We start from the raw sequence: 22,709 nt of genomic DNA, 5'->3' as shown, positions 1-22,709 counted from the left end.
CCCCCAAAAAAAATCTATTTTAATTCCATGTTGTAAGGCAACAAAATAGGAAAAATGCCAACAGGGGTGAACACTTTCGCAAGCCACTATGTGGGAACACTGGACTGGCGTCAAAGTGAACTCATCTCACTGAACTCTGACAGAAACAGCAGTGTTACTGTCTGGACCTGTTAGAGGACTTAGTTGACTTTTCTATGCATGCAATCTGCAAACAGTAAGACAGTTGGGGATCCATTCAGGCCATGTGTTTGCTTGCATTCATGGGATAAGGTTGTTTACGAGATAACTAAAGTAAAAACATGTCTGTGACTAAAACCAGTTTGGCAAGCATTTTCCTGCATGAACATTAGGTCTTAAACTAAAGATTTCACGTGACTGGGAATACAGATATGCATCCGTTGGTCACAGATGCCTTAACAAAAGAGAAAACCAGTCAGTATGTCATCATGTGCCTCATGCAGCATTACAGATCTTGTAGAGTTGATCAGGCTGTTGATTTGTGGCCTGTGGAATGTTGTCCCACAGCTTTTCAATGGCTGTGAGAAGTAGCTGGATATTGGCGGAAACTAGAACAAGCTGTCGTACACATCAATCCAGAGCATCCCAAACATGCTCAATGGGTGACATGTCTGGTGAGTATACAGGCCATGGAAAAACTGGGACATTTTCAGCTTCCAGGAATTGTATACAGATCCTTGCAACACGGGGCTGTGCATTATCATGCTGAAACATGAGGTGATGGCGGTGGATGAATGGCACGACAATGGGCCTCAGGATCTCATCACGGTATCTCTGTGCATTCAAATTGCCATCAATTTGGCAATTTGTGAGTGAGGAGTCAGGCGGAGTCAGGACAAGGCAGGTGTCACAGCGGTCAGTACAGTGAGGAGTCAGGAGGACAAGGCAGGTGTTACAGCGGTAAGTACAGTGAGGAGTCAGGAGGACAAGGCAGGTGTCACAGCGGTCAGTACAGTGAGGAGTCAGGAGGACAAGGCAGGTGTTACAGCGGTCAGTACAGTGAGGAGTCAGGTGGACAAGGCAGGTGTTACAGCGGTCAGTACAGTGAGGAGTCAGGAGGACAAGGCAGGTGTTACAGCGGTCAGTACAGTGAGGAGTCAGGACAAGGCAGGTGTTACAGCGGTCAGTACAGTGAGGAGTCAGGACAAGGCAGGTGTTACAGCGGTCAGTACAGTGAGGAGTCAGGAGGACAAGGCAGGTGTCACAGCGGTCAGTACAGTGAGGAGTCAGGAGGACAAGGCAGGTGTCACAGCGGTCAGTACAGTGAGGAGTCAGGACAAGGCAGGTGTTACAGCGGTCAGTACAGTGAGGAGTCAGGAGGACAAGGCAGGTGTTACAGCGGTCAGTACAGTGAGGAGTCAGGAGGACAAGGCAGGTGTTACAGCGGTCAGTACAGTGAGGAGTCAGGACAAGGCAGGTGTTACAGCGGTCAGTACAGTGAGGAGTCAGGTGGACAAGGCAGGTGTCACAGCGGTAAGTACAGTGAGGAGTCAGGACAAGGCAGGTGTTACAGCGGTCAGTACAGTGAGGAGTCAGGAGGACAAGGCAGGTGTTACAGCGGTCAGTACAGTGAGGAGTCAGGAGGACAAGGCAGGTGTTACAGCGGTCAGTACAGTGAGGAGTCAGGACAAGGCAGGTGTTACAGCGGTCAGTACAGTGAGGAGTCAGGTGGACAAGGCAGGTGTCACAGCGGTCAGTACAGTGAGGAGTCAGGACAAGGCAGGTGTTACAGCGGTCAGTACAGTGAGGAGTCAGGAGGACAAGGCAGGTGTTACAGCGGTCAGTACAGTGAGGAGTCAGGAGGACAAGGCAGGTGTTACAGCGGTCAGTACAGTGAGGAGTCAGGTGGACAAGGCAGGTGTCACAGCGGTCAGTACAGTGAGGAGTCAGGAGGACAAGGCAGGTGTCACAGCGGTCAGTACAGTGAGGAGTCAGGAGGACAAGGCAGGTGTTACAGCGGTCAGTACAGTGAGGAGTCAGGAGGACAAGGCAGGTGTCACAGCGGTCAGTACAGTGAGGAGTCAGGAGGACAAGGCAGGTGTTACAGCGGTCAGTACAGTGAGGAGTCAGGAGGACAAGGCAGGTGTCACAGCGGTCAGTACAGTGAGGAGTCAGGAGGACAAGGCAGGTGTTACAGCGGTCAGTACAGTGAGGAGTCAGGTGGACAAGGCAGGTGTTACAGCGGTCAGTACAGTGAGGAGTCAGGAGGACAATGCAGGTGTTACAGCGGTCAGTACAGTGAGGAGTCAGGACAAGGCAGGTGTTACAGGTTAACAGACAGACCCATTCTGCTGTATGCTCGCTCACACACACACACACACACACTTGTGACGCAGCCTCCATTCACTGTTAGCCCAGTTGGCAGAGGTCCAGTTGTCCTCTATTCAACGTAGGAGATGAATCGTTCAAAGTGTAAGTAAATCCTGACTTGTACTATTCTTGTAGAAGGCTACATCATGTCTGGAATGGATAGACAGTACAGGTAGTGCCACCACCACTACTACTACTACTACTCTCCAATGGATTTCCACCCCCGAGGTTCCCTGCTATGTAACAGCAGTGCATCTCCCAGTCCCAGACTATGACATACCCAGACAGACGAGCTGTAGTAACACTCAGCCCAGCCCTGCTCAATGACATGGGGCATTGTCGTGTCGGGGGAAACTGGGTCAATGGGTGGGAAACACGGCATGTCCGGGACTGCCCCTCCTCTCGCTCCGCATTAAAGAGGTGGGGGGGTCATTTTAAAGGTTCAGCTCAGCAACCCACTGAAGTACAGGCTTCATCCACGTGTATACTACTGTACACTAAAGCATCAGGGTACAGCACCCTGTGTACGGCCCTTACACTAACTACCACAGACATGGACGCTCACTACGCGCACACACACACACCGCTGAGATCATGTTACTACAGAGACCACTGAGATCATGTTACTACAGAGACCAACACACACACCGCTGAGATCATGTTACTACAGAGACCAACACACACACCGCTGAGATCATGTTACTACAGAGACCAACACACACCACTGAGATCATGTTACTACAGAGACCAACACACCACTGAGATCATGTTACTACAGAGACCAACACACACCACTGAGATCATGTTACTACAGAGACCAACACACCACTGAGATCATGTAACTAGAGACACCAACACACCACTGAGATCATGTTACTACAGAGACCAACACACAACACTGAGATCATGTAACTAGAGACACCAACACACCACTGAGATCATGTTACTAGAGACCAACACACACCACTGAGATCATGTTACTACAGAGACATTTACATTACATTTGACATTTTAGTCATTTAGCAGACGCTCTTATCCAGAGCGACTACAGTAGTGAATGCATACATTTAATTTTTTTGTGTACTGGCCCCCCGTGGGAATCGAACCCACAACCCTGGCGTTGCACACACTATGCTGGCGTTGCAAACACCATGCTCTACACAACACTGAGATCATGTTACTACAGAGACCAACACACACACCACTGAGATCATGTTACTACAGAGACATTTACATTACATTTTACATTTTAGTCATTTAGCAGATGCTCTTATCCAGAGCGACTTACAGTAGTGAATGCATACATTTTAAAAAATAAATAAAATTGTACTGGCCCCCTGTGGGAATCGAACCCACAACCCTGGCGTTGCACACACTATGATGGCGTTGCAAACACCATGCTCTACACAACACTGAGATCATGTTACTACAGAGACCAACACACACACCACTGAGATCATGGTACTGCAGAGACCAACACACACACACCACTGAGATCATGTTACTACAGAGACCAACACACACACACCACTGAGATCATGTTACTACAGAGACCAACACACACACACCACTGAGATCATGTTACTACAGAGACCAACACACCACTGAGATCATGTAACTACAGAGACCAACACACCACTGAGATCATGTTACTACAGAGACCAACACACACCCCTATGACCTCCCTCTGGGGGGAATAGGGTGCAACAGGGCCCTGGTCTAAAGAAGTGCACTATATAGGGAATAGGGTTCCATAGGGCTCTGGTCTAAAGTAGTGCACTATATAGGGAATAGGGTTCCATAGGGCTATGGTCTAAAGTAGTGCACTATATAGGGAACAGGTGCCATTTGGGGCACACAGGAAGACTAATGCTGGGGCTAAATGGGGACGCTATAGGCTGACTGATGCTGGGGCTAAATGGGGACGCTATAGGCTGACTGATGCTGGGGCTAAATGGGGACGCTATAGGCTGACTGATGCTGGGGCTAAATGGGGACGCTATAGGCTGACTGATGACCCTGCACACAGGAAGACTAATGCTGGGGCTAAATGGGGACGCTATAGGCTGGCTGATGCTGGGGCTAAATGGGGACGCAATATAGGCTGACTGATGCTGGGGCTAAATGGGGACGCAATATAGGATGACTGATGCTGGGGCTAAATGGGGACGCTATAGGCTGACTGATGCTGGGGCTAAATGGGGACGCTATAGGCTGACTGATGCTGGGGCTAAATGGGGACGCTATAGGCTGACTGATGACCCTGCACACAGGAAGACTAATGCTGGGGCTAAATGGGGATGCTATAGGCTGGCTGATGAAGACCTTGCAGCGTTCTCCCCACAGAGCAGACTCATCAATATCTATTATACAAAGAGCTCCTCTGAGCTATTCAGTCGATTATTTAGAAACAAAACATGGAAATTCAAAGTGGATAGATCAACTCTAATGTACGGATGCAGATAACGAATGTCTGGATGCCAGTAACTGATTCATAGTGGATAGATCCCAACTCTAATGTCTGGATGCCAGTAACTGATTCATAGTGGATAGATCCCAACTCTAATGTCTGGATGCCAGTAACTGATTCATAGTGGATAGATCCCAACTCTAATGTCCGGATGCCACACACCGCGGTCAGTCGACTGCAGCATAACAAATGGCACCTCATTCCCTATGACCAACACTAAGACCAGGCTCTATGACCAACACTAAGACCAGGCTCTATGACCAGGCTCTATGACCAGGCTCTATGACCAGGCTCTATGACCAGGCTCTATGACCAACACTAAGACCAGGCTCTATGACCAACACTAAGACCAGGCTCTATGACCAGGCTCTATGACCAGGCTCTATGACCAGGCTCTATGACCAACACTAAGACCAGAGACTATGACCAGGCTCTATGACCAGGCTCTATGACCAGGCTCTATGACCAGAGACTCAGCAAAAGGCACGACAGCCCGCTTGGAGTTTGCCAAAAGGCACCTAAAGGACTCTCCGACCATGAGAAACAAGATTCTCTGGTCTGATGAAACCAATATTGAACTCCTTGGCCTGAATGCCATGCTTCACGTCTGGAGAAAACCTGGCACCATCCCTACAGTGAAGCATGGTGGTGGCAGCATCATGCTGTGGGGATGTTTTTCAGTTGCAGGGACTGAGAGACTAGTCAGGATCGAGGGAAAGATGAATGGAGCAAAGTACAGAGAGATCCTTGATGAAAACCTGCTCCAGAGCACTCAGGACCTCAGACTGGGGCGACGGTTCACCTTCCAACAGGACAACAACCCTAGGCACACAGCCAAGACAATGCAGGAGTGGCTTTGGGACAAGTGTCTGAATGTCCTTGAGTGGCTCAGCCAGAGCCCGGACTTGAACCCGATCGAACATCTCTGAAGAGACCAGAAAATAGCTGTGCAGTGACGCTCCCCATCCAACCTGACAGAGCTTGAGAGGATCTGCAGAGAAGAATGGGAGAAACTCCCCAAATACAGGTGTGCCAAGCTTTTAGCTTAAGGTGGTAATCGCTGCCAAAGGTCCTGAATACATTTTTTGCAAGAATTTCTAAAAACCTGCTTTTGTTTTGTCATTATGGGGTATTGTATGTAGATTGATGAAGGAATAAACTAATTGAATCCATTTTAGAATAAGGCTGTAACGTAACAACATGTGGAAAAAGTCAAGGTGTTTGAATACTTTCCGAATGCACTGTATTTGCCTATATTCCCCCCACCAAAAAAATGTAATGCTAATTAGCTGCTAATGTAGCTACCATAAATATCTACAAATGCCATGATTATCTGGATGAGAATCTCAGGATTAACTCGAAACATTAGTTAAATGTAGTAATGAATAAATCTGCTAAATTTCTTTCAAATGGGCAATTCTGTGATCTTTAAACTGACAATACCTGTTAGCAAAGGTGTGAGCTAGAGATGACACACAGGAGCAAGGATTTGTAGTTTTGCATGATGTGTACTTTGATGCTAATTCGAAGCAGTAAATAGAGCTGAATCAGTCCCCATGTCCGAGAGAGATTTCCATGGTTATCAAAACATCACACCAGGGTTAGCCAACACGAAACACTGTCCTTATTTAAAACCTCTACGGGCCACGGTGGCAGTATTGAGAATTTTGAAAAAAATACGTGCCCATTTTTAACTGCCTCCTACACCAACTCAGAAGCTAGGATATGCATATTATTAACACATTCGGATAGAAAACACTCTGAATTTTCTAAAACAGTTTGAATGGTGTCTGTAAGTATAACAAAACTCATATTGCAGGCAAAAACCTGAGAAAAATAGATTAAAAAAAATGAGAATTTTGTGGCTGTACTATTTAGTGTCATTGTTTATTAGATACCATAGTGAGAAAGGATTCAGTTCGCAACTCCTACGGATTCCACTAGATGTCAGCGATCTTTATAAAGTTGTTTGAAGCTTCCATGATTAACAGGGAGCAAATAAGAATGCATTGAAGTTGACGTCCGTGGGATGTCGTCACTTCCATTATGGCCTGCACCTGCGCAATCATGAGACACGGGACATTTTTCAAAAACGTTTTTCTAGACACAGGTGAGGTCGGGTTGAAACATTACTGATGTTTCACGTTAAAAATGGCTCTAAAGATTGATGCTAAACAACGTTTGACATGTTTGAACAAACATAAATAGATTATTTTTGTAACTTTTTTAACTTTTTGCCGTGACTTCACACACCCCCCCGCGCTACTTTTTAGTAGCCACCGAAGCGCTAACAACATGGAACAACTTGGAGTTCTTTGGACATCAATTATGAACTTTGTCAAAAGAAACCACATTTGTTGTGGACCTGGAATTCCTGGAACTGCCAATGGATGAAGATAATCAAAGGTAATGGATTATTGACAATAGTATTATTGATATTACATGGTTACAAGATGATGCTAAGCTAATTAGGCAAGCTTATTGTTCTAAGCACAGCACCTGGTTTATTGCAACTTGTGATTTCCCAGTAAAGTTATTTTGAAATCTGGCAAGACAGTATCATTTACGAAATGTTAAACTATAATTATTTGAATGACAATATTATAATTTACCAATGTTTTCGAATAGTAATTTTGAAAATTGTAACGTTGTTCACCGGAAGCATTTCAGAGAAGAAAAAAATCAGAATTTCACAGCTACTGTAAAATGCGGTTTTTGGATATAAATATGAACTTGATGGAACAAAAAATGCATGTATTGTATAACATAATGTCCTAGGAGTGTCATCTGATGGAGATTGTCAAAGGTTGGTGCATAATTTTAGCTGGTTTCTGCTTTTGGTGACGCCTGACCTTGAATTGAAAATGGATGTTTGTACTTTTGTGGCTATGTACTGTCCTAACATAATCTAACTTTATGCTTTTGCCGTAAAGCCTCTTTGAAAATCGGACAATGTGGTTAGATTAAGGAGATGTTTATCTTTTAAATGGTGTAAAATAGTTGATTGTTTGAGAAATTGAAATTATTAGATTTTTGATGTTTTGAATTTCCAGCCTTGCTAGCAATCCCGTCTCAGGGTTCATTGCTAACCCGTGGCCTCAACAGGTTGTGTTTCTAAAATCCCTAGTGGGGAAAATTAATGGAAACATTTCTCCGTTTGACCGCTAGGTTTTATGGGTATCATGACACCGCCACTGTGGGGCTCTACGGTGTTGAACGCTGAGCTGTAGTCAATGAACAGCATTCTCACATAGGTGTTCCTCTTATCCAGGTGGGAAAGGGCAGTGTGGAGGGCAATAGAAATGGCATCATCTGTGGTTCTGTTGGGTCGGTAATGCAAATAGGAGTATGTCCAGGTTGTATGGGATGATGGTGTTGATGTGAACCACGACCAGCCATTCAAAGCATGTTATGGCTACAGATGAGACTGTTATGGGGTGATAGTCATTTCGACTGGTTACCTTGGAGTTCTTGGGCACAGGGTCTATAGAGGTTGAAACAGTTCCTTCGGGAAGTAGTCTTGACCCCTTGATTTTTCCCACATTATGTTGTGAAAATTGATTGAGATTTGTCATCACTTCCCTACACACATTACACCATAATGTCGAAGTGAATTTGTTTAATTATTAAAACATTTTAATCTGAAATGTCTTGAGTCAATAACTATTCAACACCTTCATGGCCTAAATACACTGAACAAAAATATAAAAATACATGTGAAGTTGGTTCCATGTTTCATGGAGCTGAAATAAAAGATCCCAGAAATGTTCCATATCAACAAAAAGCTTATTTCTCTAAAATGTTGTGCACAAATTTGTTTACACCCGTTAGTGAGCATTTCTCCTTTGCCAAGATAATCCATCCTCCTGACAGGTGTGGCATATTAAGAAGCTGATTAAACAGCACGATCATTACACAGATGCACCTGGGGACAATTACATTTACATTTAAGTCATTTAGCAGACGCTCTTATCCAGAGCGACTTACAAATTGGTGCATTCACCTTAAGATATCCAGTGGGACAACCACTTTACAATAGTGCATCTAAATCTTTTTTGGGGGGGGTTAGAAGGATACTTTATCCTATCCCAGGTATTCCTTAAAGAGGTGGGGTTTCAGGTGTCTCCGGAAGGTGGTGATTGACTCCGCTGGCGTCGTGAGGGAGCTTGTTCCACCATTGGGGTGCCAGAGCAGCGAACAGTTTTGACTGGGCTGAGCGGGAACTGTGCTTCCTCAGAGGTAGGGAGGTGAGCAGGCCAGAGGTGGATGAACGCAGTGCCCTTGTTTGGGTGTAGGGCCTGATCAGAGCCTGAAGGTACGGAGGTGCCGTTCCCCTCACAGCTCCGTAGGCAAGCACCATGGACTTGTAGCGGATGCGAGCTTCAACTGGAAGCCAGTGGAGAGAGCGGAGGAGCGGGGTGACGTGAGAGAACTTGGGAAGGTTGAACACCAGACGGGCTGCGGCGTTCTGGATGAGTTGTAGGGGTTTAATGGCACAGGCAGGGAGCCCAGCCAACAGCGAGTTGCAGTAATCCAGACGGGAGATGACAAGTGCCTGGACTAGGACGTGCGCCGCTTCCTGTGTGAGGCAGGGTCGTACTCTGCGAATGTTGTAGAGCATGAACCTACAGGATCGGGTCACCGCCTTGATGTTAGTGGAGAACGACAGGGTGTTGTCCAGGGTCACGCCAAGGTTCTTAGCACTCTGGGAGGAGGACACAAGGGAGTTGTCAACCGTGATGGTGAGATCATGGAACGGGCAGTCCTTCCCCGGGAGGAGGAGCAGCTCCGTCTTGTCGAGGTTCAGCTTGAGGTGGTGAGCCGTCATCCACACTGATATGTCTGCCAGACATGCAGAGATGCGATTCGCCACCTGGTTATCAGAAGGGGGAAAGGAGAAGATTAATTGTGTGTCGTCTGCGTAGCAATGATAGGAGAGACCATGTGAGGATATGACCGAGCCAAGTGACTTGGTGTATAGTGAGAATAGGAGAGGGCCTAGAACAGAGCCCTGGGGGACACCAGTGGTGAGAGCACGTGGTGTGGAGACAGATTCTCGCCACGCCACCTGGTAGGAGCGACCTGTCAGGTAGGACGCAATCCAAGCGTGGGCCGCGCCGGAGATGCCCAGCTCGGAGAGGGTGGAGAGGAGGATCTGATGGTTCACGGTATCCAAAGGCAGCAGATAGGTCTAGAAGGATGAGAGCAGAGGAGAGAGAGTTAGCTTTAGCAGTGCGGAGAGCCTCCGTGACACAGAGAACAGCAGTCTCAGTTGAATGCCCAGTCTTGAAACCTGACTGATTAGGATCAAGAAGGTCATTCTGAGAGAGATAGCAGGAGAGCTGGCCAAGGACGGCACGTTCAAGAGTTTTGGAGAGAAAAGAAAGAAGGGATACTGGTCTGTAGTTGTTGACATCGGAGGGATCGAGTGTAGGTTTTTTCAGAAGGGGTGCAACTCTCGCTCTCTTAAAGACGGAAGGGACGTAGCCAGCGGTCAAGGATGAGTTGATGAGCGAGGTGAGGTAGGGGAGAAGGTCTCCGGAAATGGTCTGGAGAAGAGAGGAGGGGATAGGGTCAAGTGGGCAGGTTGTTGGGCGGCCGGCCGTCACGAGACGCGAGATTTCATCTGGAGAGAGAGGGGAGAAAGAGGTCAAAGCACAGGGTAGGGCAGTGTGAGCAGGACCAGCGGTGTCGTTTGGCTTAGCAAACGAGGATCGGATGTCATCAGCCTTCTTTTCAAAATGGTTGACGAAGTCATCCGCAGAGAGAGAGGAGACACAAAAAATGTGCAGTTGTGTGACAGAACTCAATGCCACAGATGCAAATTGGCATGCTGACAGCAGGAATACCCACCAGAGCCAGATAATTGAATGTTCATTATTCTACCATAATCTGCCTCCAACGTTATTTTAGAGAATTTGGCAGTACATCCAACCGGCCTCATCTCTACGCCAGCCCAGGACCTCCACATCCAGTGGGATCGTCTGATGAAGCTCTGGGTTTGCACAACCAAAGCATTTCTGTACAACCTTGTCAGAAACCCTCTCAGGGAAGCTCATCTGCGTGCTCGTCGTCCTCACCAGGGTCTTGACCTGACTGAAGTTTGGCGTCGTAACTGACTTCAGTGAGCAAATGTTCACCTTTGATGGCCACTGGTAGTGTGCTCTTCAAGGATTAATCCCAGTTTCAACTGTACCGGGTAGATGGCGTGCATGGCGTCATGTGGGCGAGCGGTTTGCTAATGTCAACGTTGTGAACAGAGTGGCCCCATGGTGGAGGTGGGGTTATGGTATGGGCAGGCATAAGCTACGGACAACCAACACAATTGCATTTTATCTATGGCAATTTCAATGCACAGAGATACCGTGACGAGATCCTGGAGGTCCATTGTCGTGCCATTCATCCACCGCCATCACCTCATGTTTCAGCATGATAATGCACAGCCCCGTGTTGCAAGGATCTGTATACAATTCCTGGAAGCTGAAAATGTCCCAGTTCTTCCATGGCCTGTATACTCACCAGACATGTCACCCATTGAGCATGTTTGGGATGCTCTGGATAGATGTGTACGACAGCTTGTTCTAGTTTCCGTCAATATCAGGCAACTTCTCACAGTCATTGAAGAGGAGTGGGACAACATTCCACAGGCCACAAATCAACATCCTGATTAACTCTATGTGAAGGAGATGTGTCATGCTGCATGATGTAAATGGTGGTCACACCAGATACTGGCTGGTTTTCTGATCCACGCCCCTACTTTTTCTTTAAGGTCTCTGTGACCAACAGATACATATCTGCATTCCCAGTCATGTGAAATCCATAGATTAGGGCCTAATTTATTTGTTTCAATTCACAGATTTTCTTATATGAACTGTAATTCAGTAAAATGTTTGAAATTGTAGCATGTTGTGTTGAATATGATGTGAATGACATATCTGTAGCCCACACATACAGATACCTGTAAGGTTCCTTAGTCGAGCAGTGAATTTCAAACACAGATTCAACCAGAGAGGTTTTCCAATGCCTCGAAGGGCACTTGTTGGAAATAAAAATGAAGCAGACTGAATATCCCTTTGAGCATGTTGAAGTTATTAGTTACACTTTGGATGGTGTATCAAAACACCCAGTCACTACAAAGATACAGGTGTATCCGGCAAATACAACTCATTTGCCAGAGGGGAAGGAAACCACTCAGGGATTTCACCATGACGCCAATGTTGACTTTACCTCAGTTTAATGGCTGTGATAGGAAAAAACTGAGGTTGGATCAACATTGTAATTACTCCACAATACTAACCTAAATGACAGAGTGAAAAGGAGGAAGCCTGTAAAGAATAAAACCTATTACAAAACATTCATCCTGTTTGCAATAAGGCATTAAAATAAAAGTAAAAAAATAATTAACTTTAATGTCCTGAATACAAAGTGTTATGTTTAGGGCAAATCCAACAGAACACATCACTGAGTACCACTCCTCATATTTTCAAGTGTGGTGGTGGCTGCATCATGTTAGGGGTATGCTTGTCATCAGCAAGGACTAGGGAGTTACGAATAAAAAGAAACGGAATAAAGCTAAGCACAGGAAAAAAATCCTAGAGGAGAACCTGGTTCAGTCTGCTTTCCAACAGACACTGGGAGATGAATTCACCTTTCAGCAGGACAATAACCTAAAACACAAGGCTAAATCTATACTGGAGTTACTTATCAAGATGACACTGAATGTTTCCGAGAGGCTCAGTTACAGCTGACTTAATATCGGCTTGAAAATATAATATAAAATTGCTGTCTAGCAATGATCAACAAACAACTTGAAAGAGGATGAAGAATTTTTAAAGAATAATGTGCAAATATTGTACAATCCAGGTGTGCAAAACTCTTAGAGACTTACCCAGTAAGACTCACAGCTGCCAAAGGTAATTGTAATATTGACTCAGGGGGTTGAATACTAAAGAGGTTTTTCTTCTCTCACAATGTTAGAATATTTCTTTCACTTTGACATCAGTATTTCGTGTAGATCGTTGACACAAAAATAAACAATTCAATTCATTTTAATCCCACTTTGTAACACAAAATGCAGAAAAAGTAAAGGGGTGTGAATACTTTCTGAAGACACTGTAGCTATTAGACTGGGAAAAGTTGAAAATGTCAGCACATGCTCCGGGTATGCGTCCTGGTAATCAGTCTAGCCCCGCGGCCTTGTGAATGTTTGTAACCTGAGATAATTTGCAAGCCCTGCGACATCCGACGAGTGTCAAAGCCAGCTTCGTAGGATTGGATGTTAGTCCTGAATTTATGTTTTGACTGTTTGATGGCTCGTAAGAGCGCGTAGCGAGATTTATAATAAGCGTCCGGATTGGTGTCTTGTTCCTTGAAAGTGGCAGCTCTAGCCTTTAGCTCAGTGCGTATGTTGCCTGTAATCCATGGTTTCTGGTTGGGATATGTACGTACGGTCACCGTGGGTACGACGTCGTCGATGCACTTGTTATTAGATGAACCCCGGAACATATTCCAGCCTGTGATGGCAAAATAGTTCTGTAGCTTAGCATCCTCTTCATCAGACCACTTCCATACTGAGCGTGTCACTGGTACTTCCTGTTTGAGTTTTTGCTTGTGAGCGGGAATCAGGAGCGCCGCCTCAATGTGCATTTTCCTGTTTGCTTATGGCCGTCTACAGCTCGTTGAGTGTGGTCTTAGAGCCAGCATCCGTTTGTGGTGGTAAATAGACAGCAAGAAAAAATATAGATGAGAACTCTCTTGGTAAATGGTATTGTCATGGAGTATTCTAACTCAGGCAAGCAAAACCTCAAGATCGCGCACCAGCTGTTATTAACAAAGAGACACACACCTCCCCCGAAGCTGCAGTTCCAGCTAGAAGTATATTATCTATCCCCTTGTTCACCCACGACCCCGAGAAACATTGGATATGACTTCCGGTCCCTTTGATAGGATAGTCTCGAACGGAGTTCATCCAGTTTGCCAATAGAACGTGGTCTCGTCTAGGAGCCCGCTCGTCTTACTCTTGCGCCGTCTCTTCCTCTTTCGAGTCCCGGGAATTAGGGCCTGGCCCGGAATGAGCAGTACATCAAATCAAATTTGTCACATGCACCGAATACAACAGGTGTAGAACTTACAGTGAAATGCTTACTTACAAGCCCTTAACTCAATTTTTCTTAACTGCATTGTTGGTTTTAAGAAAATATTTACTAAATAAACTAAAGTTTAAAAAAATAACGAGGCTATATACAGGGGGTTACCGGTATATTGAGTTAATGTGCGGGGGTACAGGTTTGTTGAGGTACTATGTACATATAGGTAGAGGTAAAGTGACTATGCATAGATAATAAACAGCGAGTAGCAGCAGCTGGTGACCTCAATGCCATTGGATGAATCCCGGAACATATTCCAGACTAAACAAAACAGTCCTGTAGCTTAGCAGCCGCGTCACCTGACCACTTCAACAACAGCGGTCGACTCATTGAAGTAGAAATCTTCCTCCAAAAAATTGACTTTAGTGATATCTGTTCTGATGTCCAGATGCTGTTTTCAGGTCATAGAAACGTACAAAACAAGATCAGCGTAAATAAAAACAGTAAATAGCAGAATAGGTAATGAGCCCATTAGACTGCAGCACCATCCTTCAACAGGCTGATGGGGGCTGACATCTTGAGGGTCTATTCAGGAAACAGCCTCCAGTTCTGAGGACCACCATGACAGTGCTGGGAGAATGGGCAGTGCCCCCTCATATCCACCCTACCCAGGGATTCAAAAGTGTGTGTGTGTTTAACCCAAGCAACACACAGCACACCACCACTGCGGGGCTATTAAATGCTTCAACACCACTAAAGGGGCCGTACAAAAGATCTGGCCCCGCCTACACAACAGTTCTTATCAGGCATAGGCTGCGTTCCAATAATCTCTTTCCTGAAGTGTGCACTTGTTCACTACATCCCACAAATCTAAAAGCACTGGATTGGTTGAGGCTAGTGGGAGTTTCCGCCATATTTCTGATTTATAAACAGTCATTTCCTTTCAAGATTAATGAAGTGAACAAGTGCACACTTTAGGAAGGAGCAATTATTGAGTTGCAGCCCCAGAGCAGGAGGATGTGTAACAGAATGATAGAACTCCCTAGACTCAGAATCAACCAAATACCTTGAAACCCTCTGATTAGTAATTAGCCAAGGCCTCAGCCAGTCAGTCCGTGTCTTTCCAAGGTTTTAGCAGCCTTGGGGATTTCTGGAGGATGAACAACGTTTTATCAGTACAGACAGCAGAGATACACTTCATGACCAAAAGTATGTGGACGCCTGCTTGTCAAACATCTCATTTCAAAATCATGGGCATTAATATGGAGTTGGTCCCCTCTTTGCTGCTATAGCAGCCTCCACTCTTCTGGGAAGGCTTTCCACTAGATGTTGGAACATTGCTGCAGGGACTTGCTTCCATTCAGCCACAAGAGCATTAGTGAGGTCAGGTACTGATGTTGGGCGATTAGGCCTGGCTTGCAGTCGGCGTTCCAATTCATCCCAAAGGTGTTCGATGGGGTTGAGGTCAGGGCTCTATGCAGGCCAGTCAAGTTCTTCCACACTGATCTCGACAAACCATTTCCGAATGGACCTCGCTTTGTGCACAGGGACATTGTCATGCTGAAACAGGAAAGGGACTTCCCCAAACTGTTGACACAAAGTTGAAAGCACAGAATTGTCTAGAATGTCATTGTATGCTGTAGTGTTAAGATTTCCCATCACTGGAACTAAGGGGCCTGAACCATGAAAAACAGCCCCAGATCATTATTCCTCCTCCACCAAACTTTACAGTTGGCACTATGCATTGGGGCAGGTAGCGGTCTCCTGGCATCCACCCGACGAACAGTTATTGTGCTGACGTTGCTTCCAGTGTCCGTTTGGAACTCGGTAGTGAGTGTTGCAACCGAGGACATATGATTTTTAGGCGCTACAGCACTCGGCGGTCCCGTCCTGCGAGTTTGTGTGGCCTACCACTGAGCAGTTGTTGCTCACCTACACTTCTTAGGTTGTTACAAAAATAAGTAATAATCTACTTTGCATGTTGGTTTTGTCAACACATGTTGTAAATCATTTGGTACCAACTTCAGCTCCGATCTGTCTCTGTCACGGACTGTCTCTGAGATGAACCCATCAGCCACTAAAAGTACACACACACACACACACACACACACACACACACACACACACACCTTCAAATTAGTGGAGTCGGCCATTTCAGCTGCACCAGTTGCTGACAGGTGTATAAAAAACAAGCACACAGCCATGTAATCTCCATAGACAAACATTGGCAGTAGAATGAGCTCTTCAGTAAGGCCAGTGACTTCCAACGTGTCACCGTTATAGGATGCCACCTTTCCAACAAGTCAGTTGGTCAGATTTCTGTCCTGCTAAAGCTGCCCTGGTCAGCTGTAAGTGCTGTCATGCTGAAGTGGAAACGTCTAGGAGCATCACTATAATGTATAGCACCTCCCGCACAGTGTTTATGGTTAAATAAGATAGATAGCCAAGCTAACTAATTCATTCCAGTGAGGTGGCTGGTCTTGTCATGCATGGCTACTCCAGCACCAACCACCGACTCCTCTACTTGGATCATTTCCCCACTCTCGAAACGGGCCTCATTCCAACCACAACCACACTTGGGTGCTGGATACAGACAGGGAGGAGATCAGGAGGTAAGGAGACAGGGGGTAAGAGGAGACAGGGGGTAGGGGGTAAGAGGAGACAGGGGGTAAGAGGAGACAGGGGGTAAGAGGAGACAGGGGGTAAGATCAGGAGTAGGGGGGGGGGGGGTAGGGAGACGGAGGGGTAGGGAGAGGGGGGGTAGATCAAAAGCCTCTCAGCGTGTAAGGAATTGTCAAGGCAGGTCAAAGTGCTAGAATGTAGCAGATAACCAGACCTCAGGGAAGGGCTGGAGATCTTCAGAAGATAAAAACTTTGCTAATCAATGACGGCAGTGGGTCTAATCACATAATTACATATAGAACCCCTATTAATATGATCTCAGTGGGTCTAATCACAGAATTACATATAGAACCCCTATTAATATGATCTCAGTGGGTCTAATCACAGAATTACATATAGAACCCCTATTAATGTAGTATGATCTCAGTGGGTCTAATCACAGAATTACATATAGAACCCCTATTAATATGATCTCAGTGGGTCTAATCACAGAATTACATATTGAACCCCTATTAATGTAGTATGATCTCAGCGGGTCTAATCACAGAATTACATATAGAACCCCTATTAATGTAGTATGATCTCAGCGGGTCTAATCACAGAATTACATATAGAACCCCTATTAATGTAGTATGATCTCAGCGGGTCTAATCACAGAATTACATATAGAACCCCTATTAATGTAGTATGATCTCAGTGGGTCTAATCATAGAATTACATATAGAACCCCTATTAATATGATCTCAGTGGGTCTAATCACAGAATTACATATTGAACCCCTATTAATGTAGTATGATCTCAGCGGGTCTAATCACAGAATTACATATAGAACCCCTATTAATGTAGTATGATCTCAGCGGGTCTAATCACAGAATTACATATAGAACCCCTATTAATGTAGTATGATCTCAGCGGGTCTAGGAGGCCTAGTAAAAATGTGTCATGAATGTGATCATGTATTAGCTTTTAATGTGGCAGAAACACAACCAGTCATGATGTTTTCATCTGATTCTCAAACGAATCACCTTGAAAGGCACTCCTGTTGGCTACCCGCACACGTTTGTCCACACAGTCATTCCAGCATCCAATCAGTGCACTTTGATGACAACACATCTGTTCCTAAAGAAAACTAAACTGGTAATGTCATTAGGCGATTGTCATCAGGTCCACTACACTGGTAGCGTCATGGTCTCAGACACGTGTCTCTGCCTTGGGGGAATAGTAGTGGTCTAGTTAAACCCTACGTGGTGCACTACTTTTAACCAGAACCCTATGGACAATACAAGGGAATATGGTGCACTACTTTTAACCAGAACCCTATGGACAATACAAGGGAATATGGTGCACTACTTTTGACCAGAACCCTATGGACAATACAAGGGAATATGGTGCACTACTTTAACCAGAACCCTATGGACAATACAAGGGAATATGGTGCACTACTTTAACCAGAACCCTATGGACAATACAAGGGAATATGGCGCACTACTTTTGACCAGAACCCTATGGACAATACAAGGGAATATGGTGCACTACTTTAACCAGAACCCTATGGACAATACAAGGGAATATGGCGCACTACTTTAGACCAGAGCCTATGGACAATACAAGGGAATATGGCGCACTACTTTTGACCAGAACCCTATGGACAATACAAGGGAATATGGTGCACTACTTTTGACCAGAACCCTATGGACAATACAAGGGAATATGGTGCACTACTTTTGACCAGAACCCTATGGAAAATACAAGGGAATATGGTGCACTACTTTAGACCAGAACCTATGGACAATACAAGGGAATATGGCGCACTACTTTTGACCAGAACCCTATGGACAATACAAGGGAATATGGTGCACTACTTTTGACCAGAACCCTATGGACAATACAAGGGAATATGGTGCACTACTTTTGACCAGAACCCTATGGACAATACAAGGGAATATGGTGCCATTTTGGACACACACCATATGGAGTGGAGCAGTGAGCCATACGGAGTGAAAGTGAAGAGACATGACAGGCTGTAAATGAACTGTGAGATGAAGATTCACTACAGTAGGGCTGATAGAGAGGCGCCTGTCAGCTGCTTCATGACGAACACTGTCAGTCTGACAGAATAAAGAGCCACGATAACAAGCTACCACATTAAGCCATCAGCTTAAAACTTCATTAGGATTTATAACTCAGAGATGATGCGAGAGAGATATTCAAGGAAAACTTGCTGTCTTTCTGGGTCATAAATCAGGAGCGCATAATCTTATTCAGTATTATATTCGTCTGGTTGCAACATCTATCCATCAATCAGAGATAATATAGTCACGATGCTTTGCGTAACTAAGAGGTGTTGATAGAGAGAGCCTTTAGAGGGGTTGCAGTCAGTCTTTGGATAATATAACTAACTGATTATAGTCATTGTTCCATAGTGTAACACATAAATGTAATATTATGATTGCATAGGAAGCACACCACCACAGTATAGGCTGAAACACTGTTGTTAGTGTTCATTTACAGCATATATAAAACTCACCTGCCCAGCTCATCTCCCATCTCATAATAATCCTCAACATTTTGCTGGTTGAACCCAGTCATGTTGTTAGGTGGTTTTTGCTCCCAAGCCGAGGATTCCAAAACAGCAGCATGGTCTTTCAGCAGCCTCCCATCCCTGTCCCGGTTAACCGACCCGACCGTACCTGGCCACGGACCGTCTTCATTATTCTAAACCGGATCAAATACAACATGGTTAGTGTACATGTGGTTGTGTAACGGTTGAATGGTACACCGAGTTGGCATAAACACATTGTTCAACAAAGAGAGGGTTGACTTGAGGGGGGAAAAGCTGCACCTTGCTTTGTGAGACGTCACGACTTTCACTCCCTGGTGTCGCTTTCCGCCGTCGACTTTTCCATGGAGCAGGTCTACCTCTCAGTAATGGCTCTACCTCTCAGTAATGGCTCTACCTCTCAGTAATGTGTCAGAAATAAGAAAAGGGAGCAGTCTACACGGCCGTGGGCTACAGGTGAAACATAGATAACCGACTGGAAGGTTTGGAGTAGCCAAGGAAACGACTGTGTCCGGGAGTCGCTCTCCCTGCCAGGGAAAGAAACGCGACTCTATTATTCTTGTAAAGTCAAATCTTCATTTTCTACCGTCAGAGCAGGTGTTTAACCGTTTTAATAGCGGAAAAACGCCCTAGTAAACCAGTACAGCTGCGTTATTTCATATAGCTTAATTGGTCACCAAATAAAATAGATGTTGGCCCTTCTTATCACCATATAATGTGGATAGTAGCCCCTGATAAGCTGCTCACATTCGGTGGAAAATGTAAACGTATCGATAATAAAATAACGCGTCTTACCGTGTCCCAGCAGTCCGTGTCCAGACAGAAGACAGGCTAATATATTATCCCAGGCGGTGAAACTAACTAACGTTTCCTCTCAGACAACATAAAAAGGGAATGTTGCAGGAAATGGAAGGATTGTAACAATGTAGCTGGCTACTAACGTTGTGTGTGTGGGCTGCGTGTTCCCTACATGTAGTAGTGGTCCAGACCACTAGGGGAGACAGAGAACTACAGACTCATACAGCTGTACATTTACAGGAATTACATTCATATACAATACTAACGTTGTGTGTGTGGGCTGCGTGTTCCCTACATGTAGTAGTGGTCCAGACCACTAGGGGAGACAGAGAACTACAGACTCATACAGCTGTACATTTACAGGAATTACATTCATATACAATACTAACGTTGTGTGTGTGGGCTGCGTGTTCCCTACATGTAGTAGTGGTCCAGACCACTAGGGGAGACAGAGAACTACTGATTTACAGCTGTACATTTACAGGAATTACATTCATATACAATACTAACGTTGTGTGTGTGGGCTGCGTGTTCCCTACATGTAGTAGTGGTCCAGACCACTAGGGGAGACAGAGAACTACTGATTTACAGCTGTACATTTACAGGAATTACATTCATATACAATACTAACGTTGTGTGTGTGGGCTGCGTGTTCCCTACATGTAGTAGTGGTCCAGACCACTAGGGGAGACAGAGAACTACAGACTCATACAGCTGTACATTTACAGGAATTACATTCATATACAATACTAACGTTGTGTGTGTGGGCTGCGTGTTCCCTACATGTAGTAGTGGTCCAGACCACTAGGGGAGACAGAGAACTACAGACTCATACAGCTGTACATTTACAGGAATTACATTCATATACAATACTAACGTTGTGTGTGTGGGCTGCGTGTTCCCTACATGTAGTAGTGGTCCAGACCACTAGGGGAGACAGAGAACTACAGACTCATACAGCTGTACATTTACAGGAATTACATTCATATACAATACTAACGTTGTGTGTGTGGGCTGCGTGTTCCCTACATGTAGTAGTGGTCCAGACCACTAGGGGAGACAGAGAACTACAGACTCATACAGCTGTACATTTACAGGAATTACATTCATATACAATACTAACGTTGTGTGTGTGGGCTGCGTGTTCCCTACATGTAGTAGTGGTCCAGACCACTAGGGGAGACAGAGAACTACTGATTTACAGCTGTACATTTACAGGAATTACATTCATATACAATACTAACGTTGTGTGTGTGGGCTGCGTGTTCCCTACATGTAGTAGTGGTCCAGACCACTAGGGGAGACAGAGAACTACTGATTTACAGCTGTACATTTACAGGAATTACATTCATATACAATACTAACGTTGTGTGTGTGGGCTGCGTGTTCCCTACATGTAGTAGTGGTCCAGACCACTAGGGGAGACAGAGAACTACAGACTCATACAGCTGTACATTTACAGGAATTACATTCATATACAATACTAACGTTGTGTGTGTGGGCTGCGTGTTCCCTACATGTAGTAGTGGTCCAGACCACTAGGGGAGACAGAGAACTACAGACTCATACAGCTGTACATTTACAGGAATTACATTCATATACAATACTAACGTTGTGTGTGTGGGCTGCGTGTTCCCTACATGTAGTAGTGGTCCAGACCACTAGGGGAGACAGAGAACTACAGACTCATACAGCTGTACATTTACAGGAATTACATTCATATACAATACTAACGTTGTGTGTGTGGGCTGCGTGTTCCCTACATGTAGTAGTGGTCCAGACCACTAGGGGAGACAGAGAACTACTGATTTACAGGAATTACATTCATATACAATACTAACGTTGTGTGGGTTTTATTTGCGCTGTAACTAATGGTGCTAGGACGTACGTGCCAATACACTCGCTATATAACTATAACACTTTTTTTTGTTGAGAGAACCATCATTCGACATGGTGGGACGGATGCTTGACTGCCGTTTGACAAATACAAAATATCCTCTCTCTTCTCCGTAATAATATCATCATGTAGACTAGCCTGCCTGTATCTGCGAGACTAAAGTAGGCACATTTGCTATTTAACCCAACAGTTTTTGTGACAACTATCAATAGAGTTGAAAATGCCATGGAAACACATTGAACATTATATTTGTATTTGGTACATGAAAAGTTAAGTGAAAAAGTAAATTTTGTGTGCATTATGTCAACAGGAACTTGATCCGCAACAAGTCAGTTTGGTGAAAAAATAGCATATTTAAGAATATTTCTTTAAATATGTCACCAATTGGATGTAAACAACTAATTTGCCACTAGGCTTATTTGATTGAATACAAGTTTAATAATCGTTAAGAATGAACTGATATAAGTGGACCACATGGCATTTCGGTAACTTTGAAAAAAGCTACTTTATATCGGAGTTTTGCCTGTTTTCATAGAGATAGATAGAGGACTCATCATGGACATAACCCATTTTAGCATGACCGTTGCCATCCAGGGTTTCCACCGTTTAATAAGTAGTCAACTGGGTGGGGATTCCTATGAGTTGGGAGCAATCAGCCAATAAAGAAGAAGAAGACAATTATGAGTCTTCTATCTATCTCTATGGCCTGTTGTTCACACATGTATCTGCCTTCTCAATGGCTAGAATAGTCCCAGCTGATCTCGCCTCCTCCCGCCTACCGTTCATCTTTGAGAACATGTATTTCTATTGTTAGAGCGGTCACTTGACTATCTTGTCAATGTAATATCATCTTTGCTCTTGCGCAGTTCTTACAGAATGGGAAGAACTGGCATCTTAAAAGACCATAAACTGGCATGAGCCATTCATACCTTTAAACAGGTCAATTAT

General features: G+C 44.9%; 1 protein-coding gene across 1 annotated transcript in view; it reads right to left on the bottom strand.

Annotated features, from left to right (window-relative positions):
- The window catches only part of dapk1 (death-associated protein kinase 1), a 178,713-nt gene extending 158,404 nt beyond the window's left edge, over window positions 1–20,309 (bottom strand). The window contains 3 exon segments of the mRNA XM_029763893.1: window positions 19,034–19,221; window positions 19,349–19,593; window positions 19,862–20,309. Of these exon segments, the coding sequence (XP_029619753.1) occupies window positions 19,034–19,095 (62 nt within the window). The 5' untranslated portion in view covers window positions 19,096–19,221; window positions 19,349–19,593; window positions 19,862–20,309.
- Between the last annotated feature and the right edge of the window lie 2,400 nt (window positions 20,310–22,709).

Source organism: Salmo trutta, chromosome 9 (assembly GCF_901001165.1).
Source record: "Salmo trutta chromosome 9, fSalTru1.1, whole genome shotgun sequence".
Taxonomy (NCBI): domain Eukaryota; kingdom Metazoa; phylum Chordata; class Actinopteri; order Salmoniformes; family Salmonidae; genus Salmo; species Salmo trutta.
This window is presented reverse-complemented; position numbering and strand designations above follow the sequence as displayed.